The following is a 17,405-nucleotide window of genomic DNA, read 5'->3' on the forward strand; positions in this document are numbered from 1 at the left end:
TGATAAGTGGAAGGTTTTCATACACGATTTCTTTATGGACACCGCCTAATAAACTTGTTTGCGTTACACCTGAGTAAAGTTAATCACAGCGCGTAACTAATGTACGAATAAAAGGAGCAAAGAACAGAGTTATTCTGAATCTTTTTGCTCGAGTGACGTGTGTGTTCACCGTATTAACATAATCTTCAGTCAAAAAGTTTATCGCTGTCAGTAAGGCTGTACTCACTGCAGGGCACAGACTTCTCCAAGGTACCTCCAATTAATATGTTTTGGGCTTGCTGTTACCAGCTTATCGCTGGAAACTGCCCAAATCTTATAGAGCAAGCAATCTTACAAAAAAACGTGGTTTGCTTGCCTCCTCGTGGAATCCAATATGTTACATTCAAATTCATCGGTTATTGTTTCCTATTAGAACACCCACAGCCTATACTCATTTATGATCTTTGCTTCGACTATGATGTGATTAACTTACGTTTTTTTGCTGTCCTGAGACACAACTGAAAAAAAAAAAACAAACACTAGTAGCGCTCAGTGTAACATAAATAAACTGGTGCATAAATGCACGAAAGGGGATATAATTAGCTGAAAAACTGCAGCAAACATTGTTCAACAGCGCAACAACCCTGTGTGAACCCAAATAAATAAATAAATAAATAAATAAATATTGTACTTCGATTTCTACCTGCAAGATTTGTATTCTTCGTAAACTTCGGAAAACAAATCATTGATTCTTTCTGGCTCTACCACCCTCGGAAAGCTATAAAAGAAAAATATATGAGGAAACATAAGAATATATAGAAACGAATCAAAATTGTTCCCCATAATGCGCCAACTGTTCCGTCAACCGTAGACGACAGGTAGCTTGTCAGCAGCGTTGATTAAACCTTTCATGTTTGAAAACACGTATAAGAAACATGGCCAGGAAGCGGTGCTTTTCCATCTTTGAGGATCTCACTGCGCTCTTCGGCGCCGAAGCCCGCTCTTCTGCGACAAGGGACCCAGGACACTAATGGGTTGATCACCGAACGATAGGTCGGAGGCCTCCAGGAGTGGTGCTAGTGGTTAAAAACTATCTTTTTTGTTTTCCAGCCCTAACTTCACTCTGAATTTAAAATTAGAATTTCATAAAGGGTGCTTCAACTAATGTGCGGACCGACTACTACGATTTGTATTCTTCGTAAACTTCGGAAAACAAATCATTGATTCTTTCTGGCTCTACCACCCTTGGAAAGCTATAGAAGAAAAATATATGAGGAAACATAAGAATATATAGAAACGAATCAAAATTGTTCCCCATAATGCGCCAACTGTTCCGTCAACCGTAGACGGCAGGTAGTTTGTCAGCAGCGTTGATTAAACCTTTCATGTTTGAAAACACGTATAAGAAACATGGCCAGGAAGCGGTGCTTTTCCATCTTTGAGGATCTCACTGCGCTCTTCGGCGCCGAAGCCCGCTCTTCTGCGACAAGGGACCCAGAACACTAATGGGTTGATCATCACCGAACGATAGGTCGGAGGCCTCCAGGAGTGGTGCTAGTGGTTAAAAACTATCTTTTTTGTTTTCCAGCCCTAACTTCACTCTGAATTTAAAATTAGAACTTCATAAAGGGTGCTTCAACTAATGTGCGGACCGACTACTGCGAGGTCTGCGATGTCTGTGGGCGTCGTAGCCGCTCTCACTGGGCTGTTTTCTTTGTCCGTTAATTCACGAAATCTGGTTTGGCTTCAAGCCCTGTTTCTCCCGTTTGTTGCACTAAACTTTAGTTGCAACAAGTGGCCATGATTATGAGAATGATAATAAAGATCCTAGTCGTGATTCCGTAAGCCGTTTCAGGCTGACTGGATCACCGTTGAAGTGCGCCACCATTTTTTTTCCTGTCGAGATTACGGCGGCCGCTCTTAGATGGCGCCAGGCGTCCCATCAGCGAGGGGTTCAAACTCCTCAATGGAATTCCGACTGGTTCGTTCGCGTGTTGTTTCACTTCTACAGGTAGCTTTTAATGATTGCGCTGTTTGCGCTGTTGATGGCCAGTATAGTATTGGCGATAACACCAGAGGTCTCAGAGGCGTGTGGTAACTTTTCAGTGACTAGCTGAGGCTACTTGCTGCATTGCACTTTATATCGTCGGCAAGTGCACAAACTCGTAGCACAACCCTTAGTAATCAGTATACGGTCAAATCCTCCAGATTACGACGAGGTGTCAGCATGAATAGATCCTGGCGCAATTTCTACTTGGAACACGCTTAGTTTTCTGCTAGAGCACCACAATCTATAATACTGCCTGTACCAGCACATGGGCATCGACGTTTCTCTGTCTGCTACTATGGCACTCGTTTTGGTGAGTCTTATCCGCCGTGAATTCGAATGCTGATTATGCGAGTTGGAAATGTGGCGACCGCAGGCACACATCCGGCATCGCAGTCATTTTCTATTACGAGCGAAAACAACTTCACGTATTGTGAGCCGTACCTGGGCGAATGCAAAACCATTACAGCGCTCTGAATAATAAGGAACGAAGCTGCGTAAATGCATATATATCGCACTCCAATAGGCAACGGTGTGTGCCAAAAATATAGTATCTGTTCTATCAGATTTTAATGTTCACGATACAGAGCAGCTGCATTTTACTGAGGCTGGATGCAGGCCGAGCAAAATACCTAGTGTAGCCTCTCTGCAGCATTGTATACAATCGGACTTTACTGGGTAGTTATGAACAGCACCAAGATTTGGGGCAAATACCAGTTACAGATGTGTCTGTCGTGCTTAGCGCCAGATGCCGAGTCAGAGCGTTAGTGGCTGCTTCTCCCAAATTACAGGCAGTGTAAAGCGCAGAGTCAATCACGCTTATAAAGAGAGATCAAGCGGAGTTGTGCGCAGAGATAAAAGTTAAAATCGGCTGTAGGCACTGACATTTATAAGTAATATTTGCGCTTTGGAATAACCAAAAGTCTTGCGAACTGCATACAAAAAGAGCATTGAACCTGACGAGTAACCATGTTAAGATTTCGCCATGTATGTCCCGTATACCACCCCTAGTGTGATCTAGACAATTGTGATCGACTAAGTGCATGCACTCATATTACCTGGAAAATACGGGTGTAATAAGTTACTGCACAAGCTGCATTGGGAGAATGTGAAATCATTAGTGCTGCCTCGATGTAGTCCGTTCCTAATCGACGACTTTCTACATCTAATGCAGAAATGTAGGAACATCTACCTACTCATTCCGCTAAGATACGTCAGCCACTTTTCAACCTCCGATGGTGTTACTCGACGACGTGTAACACGACGGTATGTGTCACAGTCACAAGACGGTGTCTCCATACATTCAGGGTATCGTTTGACCCAGCCTACTGAGTAGAAGGCTCTGAGATGTCATCAAACCGCTGATATAACTACTAGGGACGTCACATACTTTATTGCTCCGTCGTATTATAGCACATGCCCCGTGACATCATATGACTCATGACTTCTGACTATGACAATGTCTGAGTGACGTCGTGAAAACACTTATTCGGGAGAGGCTTTTAAAAATATTTGTTCATTTTAATCTTTTTTCTTGTTTACTGCCGCTGTTTGCATTTTCCGCTGCTCTCTACGGTGTCATTATGCAAGGCAAGTAGAATTTTAGTATTTTCGCTCAGAAGCCCGGCGTAGAGTACTGGATAGCGTGCATGGCTGGGAATCGAATGGATGATTTGGTCGGCTCCTGACGGGGACAAGGCTGTTTTCTTTATGTGCCAATGCGGAGGAAGTTTTCTGGTCCCAGTTTCTGGTGCCAAGAAGCATGTGGGAAGAGGGTATCACTTGGTGCTGACGTCACAAAGGGCGGAGGGCAACATCCGTCTACAAAATTCACGGGCACTTGCGGCGCCAACACAGGCAAGGAGGCCTTAATAAACACCTTTAGTGACCTAAAGATACGGGCGCGTGCATTACGGATAGTTCAAGCTGAGCAACATTCAAATGGGAATTGTGTTCTCTCTTGTGATAAGCAACATATTCTTATTGATGCGAGGTATTATTTGCCCCATGTCTAGGCATCGAAACTCTCATTGTTCTAAAAATATGGCGGAGCTGAATGAACAGTTCGCTCTCACAATACCACATCATCTGGAAGCAGAGCAAGAAATGTCCAAAGCGACACAAGGAGGGAGGTTTCCCGATTCCCGTCTGACATTGCAGGAACCCCTGTACATCGTACAACACTGACGAGGGCCCTATGGATATTATGACGCTCAATTATATTAGCGATGATATCGTAAACTTACAACCCCCAGGTGGACCATGGCGCGAAACTGAACCAGACGCTGGACCAGCGCTATGGACTTTCAGTCGACAACTCTTGCAGCAGCATCTTGGAAGCCATCATAAGGGGTGCCACACGCTACGGGAAAGCTTCCCAAGTGCCACAGTACATGCTGCATTACCACATACTCCAAGGAATTGAGGCTGAGTGCTGTATAGGTCGATCAGTGCAAACAGCAGCCTCTTTTGCTGAACGTATATCAGCAGAACGCTTGGAAGAACTTAGAAGAATGTGGGATATAGTGTGCGATACGAATATGTGCTGCCACGCACCTACGGATCCATATTGTTCTGCACAGTTGGTGGCTTGTTGCGGAAGTTGGAAGCCGGTCTTCATAGAGTATCTCATGTCATCATTGACGAATTTCGCTAGCGAGATGCCAATACCGATTTCCTCATGATGGTCATCACCGAACATTGATGTGAAACTTTCAGCTTCGAGCTGCAGTAACTGTATGAGATGCTTCTCACCTCAGGACGCAGAGCTTGATGCAGATTCGATCCTAGTGAAATTGGCTTCGTTTTCTTTTGTAGAATTGTCTGCAACACAAGATATGAGCAGGAGAGTATTTATGAAAAAACAAAACCTCATAGGTGTGACTTGTAAAGATAAAATATTTGTGAGTCACTGAAGTTCCGCATTTAGGGTCATAACGCGAAAGTAGTAAGGGAACTCGTCTGCTGCTCTCCTGGCCGATCTTCATTGGCGAACATGTATTGCTCTACTAGTCGAATAATTAGTGTTTGAATTTTCGCTTTCGTGATGTCACAGACTCCTTAGAATACAATCAAAACAGTCAAAGGCAACCGCATTATCAGAAAGACTACTCCACAAAACTTAAGCGCCTCTAACTAAGCCGTACAAAACGACCGGCATGGCTTAGGAGTCGCGTGTCTTAATGGAAATCAAAGGGGCGAGGGAAGTTCTACTATCATTTCACCGGCCCATCATAAAGGAGGTTCCCTAGCTGGCAGCTCCTGCCAACTCGGTCATGTTAGATAGTTTCGTCACGTCACATAGTCGGCTAACTAAGCACTATTCGGCCACGTCACCTACCAACTATCACCTGTCATAGGCATATCCGTTTTTTTGTCTTTTACAATGACGAAGTCGGTGCCAAGAATGCCAAAACTATATTTTCTGGAGACCGCGACCTCTTACCGAATCGACTGAGATCAGGCCTTCGCCTTTGGCCTCAGCAATCGAGGGCCCCAACCGCTGGGCCAAATCGGAGGGGGAAGATTGTTTTGGTAATCATGTGTAATGACACATTCGCTTATATGGTCCGCGGTAAAAATAAGCCGACGCTGAAGCTGCGATCGATTATCGAGCGCTAGATGTAGCAATCAAATTTGTCATTTCCTTGTTGAATAAACTGATTTAGCAATGCTGTAATCATGTTTGTGTATATCCGGATCACATCGTGTATATCCACCTTCCCTACATCCGGTATACTCATTTGTTATGTTCGAAATAAGCACCGTGAGCCAAACTTACATATAAACGTGTCCCGCGCAAAACTACGAATTGTTATACGCCATTCGAAATGTCCTGTTTTGGAGAGCGAAGACCTCCGGCGTGGATTCCTCGCTTTTGCTAGGCTCCGATTCAAGTAGTAGTGTTGTGCTCTGTGACCTTCTGAATTTTTTGGCACCACCCAGAACATTTGCGCCAAAATGGAGGCTCACAAAATTTATGCAAGTGCGGGTACGAAGAGGTCCAACCTCTATGTCCCCTAGACGCCTATTATAACGAAATGAAAGTATAGGCCTAAGCTGGAGAACTCGAGCACCGCCATCGCACATTCATTGTTGCTATTCAACTGTTGTGTAGTCAGTGGTACGTTTCTATTTTGGTAACATGGTATGGTAACACCTTGGTCGCGTGGTATATATACGTTGTTGCTATGCGACGACTCAGCTGGGCTGTCATTTAGAAACTATGGCTTACATGATATGAATGTGGATGTCGGAAAACAGGACCTTGAGAAACATAACAAGTAGAGCTCACGTTGTAAAAGAGGTTATTAGCAATAGTCCGTTCGCAACAATAAACCAAGAGTGTGCAAGTATTTATGGTCTATATGCCTAGTTACACAAGTCTCATGCGTTCCGACAAATCTATTTCAAAATTGTGATGCAGCGGGTGCATGAATCATAGGCTATAGCCATCTGTGTTTCCCATATCCTGCTTTTCCCTTCGGCATCTTCGTCCAAGATTAATTTCCACAACCGAGTTACGAGCGGCGTTTCACGAGATGCCAAGACTACTTGTCTTATTATATCAATGTCTTGTGTATGTTTGTGTTATCTTGAAAAAGTCAGGAAATAAAGAAAAAAAAACGAAAACTGTTTCCTGCGATGAAGGTCATTACCGCAATGAGGCGGCCGCATCGCCAGGCTAGCCTTTCATGCTCGGCGCTTGATTCTACGTCACAGTCTGGCTTGCAGTTCTTCAATGTGATGACCGCACCGTATTGCGGAGAAGTGCCTCCCTCATTCATTCATCACTGTGAGCACCTGGTGTAGACGCTCGACGCGAAGCGGCGCTCAAACCCCAAACTTCTAAGACTGCTTATCCACCCGTTTGGGCTTTTTAAACATCGGGGAAAGAAAGCGGCGATCAAAGAGCGCCGCGATGTGTTTCCAGTTTTTCTTCCAGGCATCGCGCAGTGGAGAGCAGCATGAAGGACTTTTGTCTACTTGGCCCTTCACACAAACGGTCAATTTTGATGCTTATTTCACGTTTAAGCTTTCGTCGCGGTTCTAGGACTGTTATTTTGTAATTAGTTGTACGCAAGGTATGAGATTTTTATTTTGTGATTCTTCCCAGCTATAGAACAAGTGGCAGACTCTTTAAAAAAGCGGCTTATTTACTAACAGATATTTTGCGTCAAATGCAAACATTTATACATTGTAGAAATATGGCTGTTACCGCCGACACACTAGTAAACAAGTACTTGGGCATTGAGATCAGGGCAAATCAAGTTGTTGAATTTCACTACTGGGGAGGGGCGCATTTATCATGCGTTCCATTGCTCTCTTTACAAAAGAACGTGCTTTCTTTCGCGCGCACACTTGGTAGCTCCGGTCGAAAAGTCTATAAATGTTTCCGTTTGACACATAAAATTTGTTGGAAGGTAAGCGTCTGGCATCGTCTATTCATATCCGTTCATGTCTTTTTTTTTTTTTTTTCGTTTTGCTCTGTCGTTTTTTTAATAAAATTATATAGTAACGCCTCCAATTTTCAGCAATCGTCAATACTTACATCATGTTTAAGGTCATCGAATGCAACATTCTTTGCTGCATATCTTCTAGGCGAATCGACACCCCGGTACGTGACCGCAATAACACATGAAAAACAGTATGTTAAGGAGATATTTGTTATTGAATCATTAATAAAGAAAGGGAAACAGTAGCTTGAGCCATACCCGGCAAGGGCGTAGAAGACTGCAAAATTTGTGATTAATCGTTATGTTATTTATTTATTTCTTAAGTAGTATTTCATTGCAGTCATTCCAGGACGTTTACCTGTCGCGAAGGTGTTATGGCCCTCAGTCAGTGGAGAAGCAGATAACTCCGGTCTCCAGCTTCAGCGGCGTTCAGTGCTCTTCGAAATTATTTGAGGTAGTAAATGAAGTGTCAGAACTCAAAACGCAACTGAATATTGTTGAAAATAAATTAGGCAGGATGTGATGTCAAAGATGGAATTGGATCCAAAAACAAAAAGGTGGACCAGTCACAGGTTAAGCAAACCTATTGAAAAAAAATAAAAACAACAAACAAACAGGAAAGACCTTTTCTCCCCAAGCACGCTGGTACAGCTCGGTTAAAGTGAGAATTTTGTTTATGTCATGTCGTCTTTCAGATTAAAGGTAGCTTAGCGATGTATGCTGATGAGTATGCACGCGCAATTATCTCCAAGAGTATCCGCTGATGGGAACCATTATTGCTTTCACGTCGTACATTGAAAAAAATGGACCTATAAATGTCGCAGCTATTATGTTAGGTTCTATTCTAATCCTCGGCCGAAGGACTCCGAAGAACCTAGCGCAACTAAATATATATTTTTATTTATCAGTGCTAAAGGATACGTCGTATGCGATTGGTGTTAACTGCGTAATGATCGAAAGCACCCGTAGAGGCTCTCTGGTCGTCACCATAGTGATCATAGTGATAATCTTCATGAGCCTAACTGCACCCATTATAAGACAAAGTCCTCTCCCTTATCCTCCCCAAAACCGCTGTTTTCAGTGTAAAAAAAATGCATTCTAGTTCATCGTTTACGGTTATTTATATGTGAATATTTTATTCAAAACATGTCCAAGGAGTGCAGGCTTGCCAGTTGGGGCTGTAGCTCAATATTTCAAAATGTTTTTAGTTATATTTTGTGTATTAGTATCGCTTGCGTAATATTCAGATTTTTGCGTAGAACGCAAGGTAATATCAATTGCTTTAAATTAATTGACAGATATTTTTTAATCCACACTACGCATTTTCGAAGAACACCACTAGCTCTATGGGTGGATCACGCCTGTATGTTTGCTTTAAATGTTGATAGTTCATTCAGTGCTCCCTTTCTTCCACCCTCAAAGGCTCCGGGTGCCCTGACTGTACGGATGCGGTTACGGAAGGCTCCCTTGTCGACGGTAAGAACTGGTTTTGAATAATTATTTAGGATGCTAACCACTTACATATCTTCTTTTACGGTTCCGCTGTTTTTTTTTTTCTTTTTGTTTGTGGTTATGATTGTATAGTCTTAACCGGCGCATTTAGTCCTAAGCTAACTTTTGTTTTTACCGCCTTTTTCTTTTAAAGAATTCTTACCAATACAGCAAAATTTGTACTTACCATTTCGGTAGCCTAACGCCCTGTGATTTCGTGATATGCACTTCAGAGCAGTGCATAGGAATTTTTCAAAGTGAAGCAAGATGAGTCCACCTGAGGAGGTTTGAGAATATTGTTGCAAAAAAATTAATACATACGCATGTGAACGCACCGTAATATATTTTATTATACATGACGAAACTTTGCACAAAATATGGTGCCATAAGATACCAAACCGGCATGGCCACTTAACAAATATTTGATTTCAAGTGACTGAGCGCATCCCAACTCAGGAGGGCTAGGTTGGTGCGCATTGTGGATGAAGTTTATTGTTGCTGTGAATAGCCGCTCCAAGACGTGGCGTCAGCCCTCAGTAGCCGAAAGGCAGATTTGGAATTCGAAGCCACAATTTAAAAATATAAAATAAAACGCATCGTTCCAGATCAGTACTTCTTCCAAAACAGAAGCCTAAATGGACGGGACGACTCAGATAACGCCTGTTTGTGGCGCTGTACACGCGGATGGCTATTGTGCGCAAATATTAATTTCTTGGGCGCGTACGAAAATGTAGCGCTCCTTAAACGCCCAGCGTCTGATCAGTAGATGTTCAAAGCTCATGACGAGTGGATATTAAAAATACCAATGTGAAGCGATGGTGTGATATGCATCGATGCAGACAAAAGAGAAATAAGCACGCTACGAAAGATATGATGGAGTGACATTAAGCCGTAATCCCGCGATATATATATATATGTTTTAAATATTTGCCCATCTGCTAACACTCCTTACAAGACATCGTATTCAAATTCACATTTTGTCATCATGCATGAAGTACGCGACAACTGTCTTTGTGTTGTTTAGGCACAGTCATTGACTAACAGTGTGCACACAGCTGCTTCACTTAGCAGAATATATTCGTCTGAAACTTTATGTAACATCAAGATAACATGAAATAGAGATCATCTTCTGAAAATATTTACACCCTATTTACACTCCCACTAATTTGTGCTTACACTTCCACTGATGGTTAATTCATTCCTGAAACGGGCGGAGATGGTCAGCCTTTCGTGTAGCTCGCTTTTCGCTGGCAACACCGGCGATTGTAGCCCACAAAGTGTCGAAAGTCAGCTGAAGCATGCCACGTGAATGACCAAATACTGCTTTGACGAAGTATTCGGCAGTTTGAATACTATGTAGCTCTAGTCGCGCTCGTGCTGTATGCACTATCTGGCACCTTGCCTGTACATGATCCAATCCATTCGTCTGCCGACATCATCTCCAGCCCCGTGGTAGACGGCACTATAAGACACCTTTGGGATTCTATTCATCTGCGGAGACATCAGACTGAGGCTGCAGATCAGATGAATGCGATGAATGCGCATGGCCCCAGTGTGGAACCGAAGCGATTCGCAATGTTCCAGGATGAGAGTAGCGCGACATCTAAAAATAAAGTGAGCCTGCGATTCCCATGTAAAACGCTGAAGCGAGATTGAGGATATAGTTTTGCGCAAAACATGTCTGAGACCACTCTAAAAGGGTTCACGACTGAACAACATTTTAACAAAGACGCCCATTCCTTGCGATTTCACACAACATTCAGCTCGCAAAATTTCATCCTCCGCATTGGAAAGCTTACACAACAGGCAAGCAAAGACAGTCTATTTACTCTCGGAGGTAATTAATTTCATTCGGTGGCTCTCTACACTAGTACATCCCATGGCTTGTAAGCGCTTCTCTGCACCGCTAATGCACTGAAGCAGCAACTGAGTGATGGCTGGTGATGTTCTAAAGACTGTTAGAACCATATGACGAACATAGTTATGATACCACCAGCAGTGTGCCCAGAGGGGAAGGGCTCCTCTGCATATCGGTGCGGCAGCGCACAGATTGTAAGACGCGGGGGGGCGTATAGATGCATTGTGGTGCAACACAGCGGGAACGGCTGAAACAGACTTGTTGCTAAGACATCGTTTCTAAATTTGATCCCGCAATTGGGAGCATTCGGACGTACACGCTATAAGCTGAAATGTTTCATCAAATAAATGTCCTGCATTACGCGACCCATCGCGCCGATATATTCTGCTCTGTTCTTGCTCACTGTTATTTTTGTCGAGCATTCACACTGCCTTATTTTTTTCCAGCTCGGATTTCCACAATTATCGCAGTCCTAAGCAGTACAGCGTTATTATGCGTAATCTTCATCACCTGTCTGAGATGAGATACTTGATTGTATGTGTAAAGTTCTTAACGTGCTTTCATCGGCCAGCGCGAAACATTGCAAATATCAAGATTCAAAGAACCACCCACATCTATATGAATTAAGGCAGCAATCATTACGAATGGGAGCGCGCAAACAACATTAGAGAGCAACCATGGCGTCACAGGACGAACATAAGGTGGAGGGCGCGTCTTCCTACAGAATGCATCGTAGCAAAAGTTAACGAAACCTGATTTTGCTAAGTGTGGCGTGAGCCCTTGCAAATAAGCTGGCTTTATTGAGCAAGCATCATCGTCATATGAATGAAGCTTGGGGACCACCTGTGGAGCTTTATGTGTTGCGTAAAAGTTTCGCTAGTTAGGTTCCGTTACGAAGTTAGGTTTCTCTTACGAAGGAGCAGAACAGCGCGCCCCAAAGGAGGTTCCTGCGGGCGGATCACTACGCTCGAATCACGAACGAACGCAATACTTTCAGGGGCTTAGGTTTATTAAGAAGGCAGCACAAGAAAGTAGCGCTGCAAAAAAAGAAGGACCAGTGCAGAATTTAGTGACTGCAATATTCCGCTTTCTTATCCCGCAAAAATGAGTTTTTTCCCAGAACCAACGAAAAAAGAGCCGCTAAGTTCACTTAGCGAAATTGTCGCTCGCTCATGCGATGCCTTCGTTGCCCTACTTTTTCCACCAAATGAATCGATAATATCAAATTCAGATATCACATGTCTGATTATATGTACGAAACACTGCCAAAAAGACTAGCAGCACTGCTCTAAAGAAAGTTAGTTGTTTTTAGCTGCCCGTTTTACGGCCGGAGAAATGCATTATATTACAGACGCCCGCTCTAAGCGCAGATTATAAATCGGGAAAAAATACGCTCTGAGCAATCGCTTTCTCGTTATTAATAATTACGACTCTTACGCTCGCCACACCATTACACAAGGTACACGCTAACGAAAACCCGGCAATACAACCTAATAAGCCATCTAGAAATATGCTCGGCCTTTTAACAGCGCGCTTTTCGTACTCTATACAAGCGGAGGCGGTCCCTTCTGAAAAGTTTTCTTACTCTCTTCAGAGATCATCGGACGAAGTTCAGGAATACAAAAAATTGTCGTTATTCTAATTTTGCTTATATTGTCGTGGTTCCCCAGTGGCACGTGTGTGCTCATCGATCGCAACAAGCGATGTTGAAGGTTCTTCTTGCAGATGCCACTGTCCAAGACTGTCAAAAATATTACATGGCCAGGGGATTTTGCTTGGTACCTACATTCGTGGTCCTCATGACAGCACGAACGAAATAGGGCTGAGTGAAGGTATTTGAAAGAGGGGCTGAAGCAAGCGTGTAATAATAAAAAAAAGGAAAAACCCTTCAGACAGTACACATTCTTAACAGATGTAGACGCTATGCAACACTCGATCGGATAAATAGAGAATGCAACGTAAATCCTGTAGAAAAGGAAAAGTCGGAAGATAGGAGGCCACCGCAACTCTTTGTGTTCTCCCTCGAGCATTGTCAGAAATGGCAGTCCTCGTGAGGTGCGTCGCTGGGGAGGCTCTGGCCCGGATGGGTCACAAGGGACTATTTCCTGATGTAGGCAGTCACCGTCACCATTTGCAGCTAAATCATATAGTAGGGCCAGTAGAGGGCATTGAAGAGAAAAAACCCGATGGGGAAAGCGACCCGGCTGACTTGGTCGATCTGCTTGGCGCGATGTCTGTACGCCAGGATCACATGAGTGGACGTCGGAATGGACGGGGACGTGGGCCGGCCTTTGTCGTTGTTAGCCTGGGGACAAGGAATACAAGAGAAACCACAAAACAAATGACAGGCAGTAACTAAATGTCAAAGCCTCTCGCCTTTGTCAGGCGCACTGAATGGCAAAACAAGAATAAAAAAGTAATAATAACACACGCCGCAAAACTGTACAGAGCAAAGCCAGGTCACTGTAGCGTAGTGGTAAAGTTATTTGCTGCAGTGGATGCTTTTCGGTTCTGAGGAAGTTTGTACTTTATGTCTTAGCCTTTGTTTTTATGCGCTACATAAAATGAATTTTCAATTGTGTCCTAGTCAGGCCGTACTGTTGTGCGTGCGAAGCTCCGGTGTAAAGAGCTCTAAAACTCTGGGCAGTTGTGATAACTACACAGTGTGGCACATGCATCCAGCTAGGAAAAGTCGTACAATGTATTGAACTAGGCTCTCTATGGACGGTGTTAAATTTTGTTTCTGCCCTGCATGGCTTCCAAAACCCCCCTGCACATTGTAATACTACCGACACTGTCAAAATTGCTCCTGAAATCGGTAACGTGAGGTTTGAGTAGGCTTATGGCCTCTATGAGGAATTTAATATCATCGACACTTCTGAAATATTGTGCCATACAAGCAAGGAACATTGTTGAGTCGCTGAGCAGGAGGCCATCACGTAGCAGGCGAAATACTTGTTTCCGTCGGGCTGCGAGCCATGTTGATCCAATCAGCTCTGTTTGTTTGTGATACGATAAATATCCCGCTGAAAGCGCGGATCCGATAGCTTTGGAGAGTCGGTGCTTACGGGACGAACAGAGACCGAGACAATAATCTGTCGCCTGCACATCCGACCTTATTTCTCCCCTCACCCCTAAGTCTGGGAAACCGAACATCAATTGCCCATCGTGGTTACGAATTCCACAGAGGCATCGAGTGTCAAACGGCAGCTCGTGGTCGCTCGAACGAGGCCACAAACAATGACCTCATTGAGTTGGATGTAACAAGGCCTTTTCCGAGCGACCGTCCCTCTTTGCCTAGTGTATAAAAATGCGTTGAGCAAGGAATGGATACATCTTCGCCTTTTCTTTGTCAAAGCTTACAGGGTAAAAATAGCGGCCCCGAGACGATTTTGCTCTCCTTAATTGCTTCAGTTCTTCAGTTTCGGTCTGCAAGCTCCATTCGTGGGACGAGGGCAGAGGGCCATTATGTGCCGCATGCGCACTTCGGGCATGGTTAGCCCACACCGCCATCAGGTGGAGACGAAAGCGATTTAGGTTGCGTCTTTCATTAGTTGCGTCTTGCTGGGTCACGTGGTGTCCACGCTGGCAGGCAGTTCAGCTTTGCTCTTGTTGTCCTGTGTCTTACTTGGTCACGTAACACCAGTGTGGATACGCGATTTACTTTTGCTCTTCTTGTCCTTTATTGGGTCACGTGCCACCCCTTTGGGCAAACGATTTAGTTGTGCTTTCTTTGCTTTGTGCCTGTTGATGTTACTGGGACCCACTGGTCGGGGCGCCTATATATACTTGGCTAGAGGCTACACTGCCTCGTGAGATGGCCTGCCCAATAGGTCGCAACCGCAATGTGAACCGTTAAAAAGGTTAATCAAGAACTTGGGTTTCGCTTCGCATCAAGAGAGTCTCAGTGGGAGAGCTCAAACGGCTCCATATTATCACACTCTACCATTTTGTCAGTCTCTTCCAAACCAAGCTATTCTAATAATTATAATGATTTTTTTTTTCATTTCAAATTGTGTTTTCGTCGTAGTTTTTTGAGCTCTACACAAATCACAAGAACAAGTCGTCACGAGAGCGAGACAGCCGGACCGGCCACGAAACCAAGAATTAGTAATAGGGAAGAAGAATGAACCTCTATTAGCATTATAAGCACACTTTTTTCCACTGTGCCATATCGTCACACACTCAGGACACGAATATCAGCATGCCCAAGTAATATGCTCTTACAAGGGCTGCTATCGGGCTGGTTTTTTACAGTCTGTAGGTGGAAAAATATGCTTTAGCGCTCGTGCAGTTTCGTTCGTACTATTGTGTCCTGCCATTGTGTGTAGTAGTCATTTAGGGCATTTCCCTGCGGCTACCGCATCCTCATCTAAGGCGCTAGCAGTATGTCTCCAAATTGCTTAAACTTTAATTAAACGGCTAGCTGTACGAGATAACAATTCTAGGGAGGCCTTATGCACAAATAAAATTGCTTTAAAGGTTAACTGCCGCTCAAGGTAACGACCGAAGTAATTTTGTCAGCCCGCGGACGTTATTTAGCGCGCCATTTTTTTTTTCAATACCTGCGAAATTATGGATATCTTTCCCGTATCTGCAATGATTTAATATTTGCATGGTATATTTTCTAAGCTTTTCTATATAACTTTCACACACACACATGTTACTGCTTGATAAATATTGTTAAAATTATATGTGTAGTTTTGCGGATAATATTTCCTAGCTTTATATTTCAAATAGCAGTAGTGTAAGAAGAGGTATTGTTTGCACAAACATTTTGCTGCGTGTAAATTGTTGCAAGCGCTAATTTTTATATCTAGAGCAAAAGGAATAACTAAAGTGAGACGCAGTATAAGCTTCAAGGGTGCCCTTAGCCAGAGTCACCAAGGCGAACTGCTCATTCAGCTGATCCAAAGATTGCTAAGCCCGCTACATTGGGGGAGAATGGTGCGGAATATGAGGGGACTGAATGGCAAAGTGGCAGGAAACCCAGCAGTGACCTAATTAGCATAGGGTTTAAGAATGTTTGGAATAGGGGCGACACTGAGCTCAGCTGGGAACGGGCACAGGGGGCAATGATATATAGGGATATCGATAGGCTTTAGTCAAACGTGCTTTTGTATCCAGTGTCTTTGTTTTGTGATAGAAAGGCGCACCATTAACCGATCTCAATGTGGTTGTATGCGCTCGCAAAGGGGCAAGAAATGATTATAGGCACTGAGTGGGCATATGCATGGAAATGTTAAGGGCTGCCTTGTACAAAATATGAAGCAGAACCTCTATCTTATTTATTTGGTGTCAGGCTGGAGTAAGGTATAGAAGAGTATAGAAAATTTTGCTCTGTATTGATGCGTGGGCCAACTGCTTGAATTGACCTTCGCATAGCCCGGCTTGCTTATGTACAATGTGGTGGACTAGATGAGTAAGCTGATTAAAAAAAATGAATGGTTCTTAAAAAAAGGGCCTGTGTAAATGATTCATGGCTTAGATCTTTGATCTGTGCTAGCGTTGCGCATGTGTACGCTATAGAGTATGCAGTGTCTACGCAAGTCCACACCGCAAACTCAGATCTAAGGCTGTAATGAATTTGCTGCGGTTAAAGCGATCTGGCAAGTGGACTAAACGCTTCATATTATTTTTATTTTTACATTGGCCTCCCCCTCGCTAATTCTTAGGGGCGCTGTCACCCGAGTATTGATGGAATACAGTATTGTGTAGTGCGTAGTCGAGTATCTCTTTATAACCTTTATCTCTTTCTTTAAAGAGCGGCACTTTGGACTACGCCTACTTTCTTGGCACTTGTTTGTGCAGCGGTAGTGTGTGATATGCGCAGAATTCTCAGTTAAATTGGTCCAGTGACAACTAAAGAGCGGCAAAATGTACATCGGTCAAAGCAACGTTGCATTGCTCCATCACAGCATAATTACGCTTTCACACTCGAACCATACATGATCAAGAGCAGTAACATGGTTTTGTACTCACCACAACAAGGACGAGGTCTTGAGAGGCCTCAACATCACCCATGGATGCCGGTACGATTAGTTTACGGCGCGCCAAGTATGAGACGAATGTGAACTCTAGCACAGCAGCGAACACAAACATGGTGCACGTGCCCATCCACACGTCGAGAGCCTTCACGTACGACACAGGCGCCAGGTTGGCCTGGTGGTCCGAGCTCTCGGACGAGATCGTTAGCAGCGTGGTGACGCCGAGGGTGATTCGAGCTGGTATGGCGTCGACGTCAAGCCAGAACGAGACCCAGGAAACCACTACGATAAGCGTAGACGGCAGGTAGGACTGTACCAGGTGGTGACCGATGGAACGCTTCAGGTTCAGCTCGGCGCGCAAGCAGCTGTACTCTCCTGCGAGTTGGGAACAAAATGAAATGCGAGTGGGTCCCCACTCAAAATGGTATGCCCATCGCACCGCACGTGACATGAAAAATATTTATTGCCATATCTGTAACGGATATTTTATTTTTTTTTTTTTGTGGTGGGGGGGGGGGGTAATTTCGTATAAGGAGGCATAGTGAGTACTCGCATTATTTTTTTAGACTGAAGTACCCTGAGGGTAG

At 44.0% G+C, this 17,405-nt stretch overlaps 1 protein-coding gene across 2 annotated transcripts in view; it reads right to left on the reverse strand.

Moving 5' to 3' along the window:
• Window positions 1-12,894: 12,894 nt before the first annotated feature.
• LOC146185628 (glycine receptor subunit alphaZ1-like) overlaps window positions 12,895-17,405 on the reverse strand; it is a 208,774-nt gene continuing 204,263 nt past the window's right edge. For both annotated transcript variants that reach the window (XM_084606537.1, XM_084606538.1), the window contains 2 exons: window positions 16,814-17,193; window positions 12,895-13,136 (listed from right to left, as the gene is read on the reverse strand). In XM_084606537.1, coding sequence (XP_084462663.1) covers window positions 12,969-13,136; window positions 16,814-17,193 — 548 coding nt within the window. In that variant the 3' untranslated portion in view covers window positions 12,895-12,968. The remainder of the gene's footprint in view (window positions 13,137-16,813; window positions 17,194-17,405) is intronic.

This window comes from Amblyomma maculatum, chromosome 6 (genome assembly GCF_055883805.1).
Source record: "Amblyomma maculatum isolate TAMU_Amacu chromosome 6, ASM5588380v1, whole genome shotgun sequence".
Classification (NCBI taxonomy): domain Eukaryota; kingdom Metazoa; phylum Arthropoda; class Arachnida; order Ixodida; family Ixodidae; genus Amblyomma; species Amblyomma maculatum.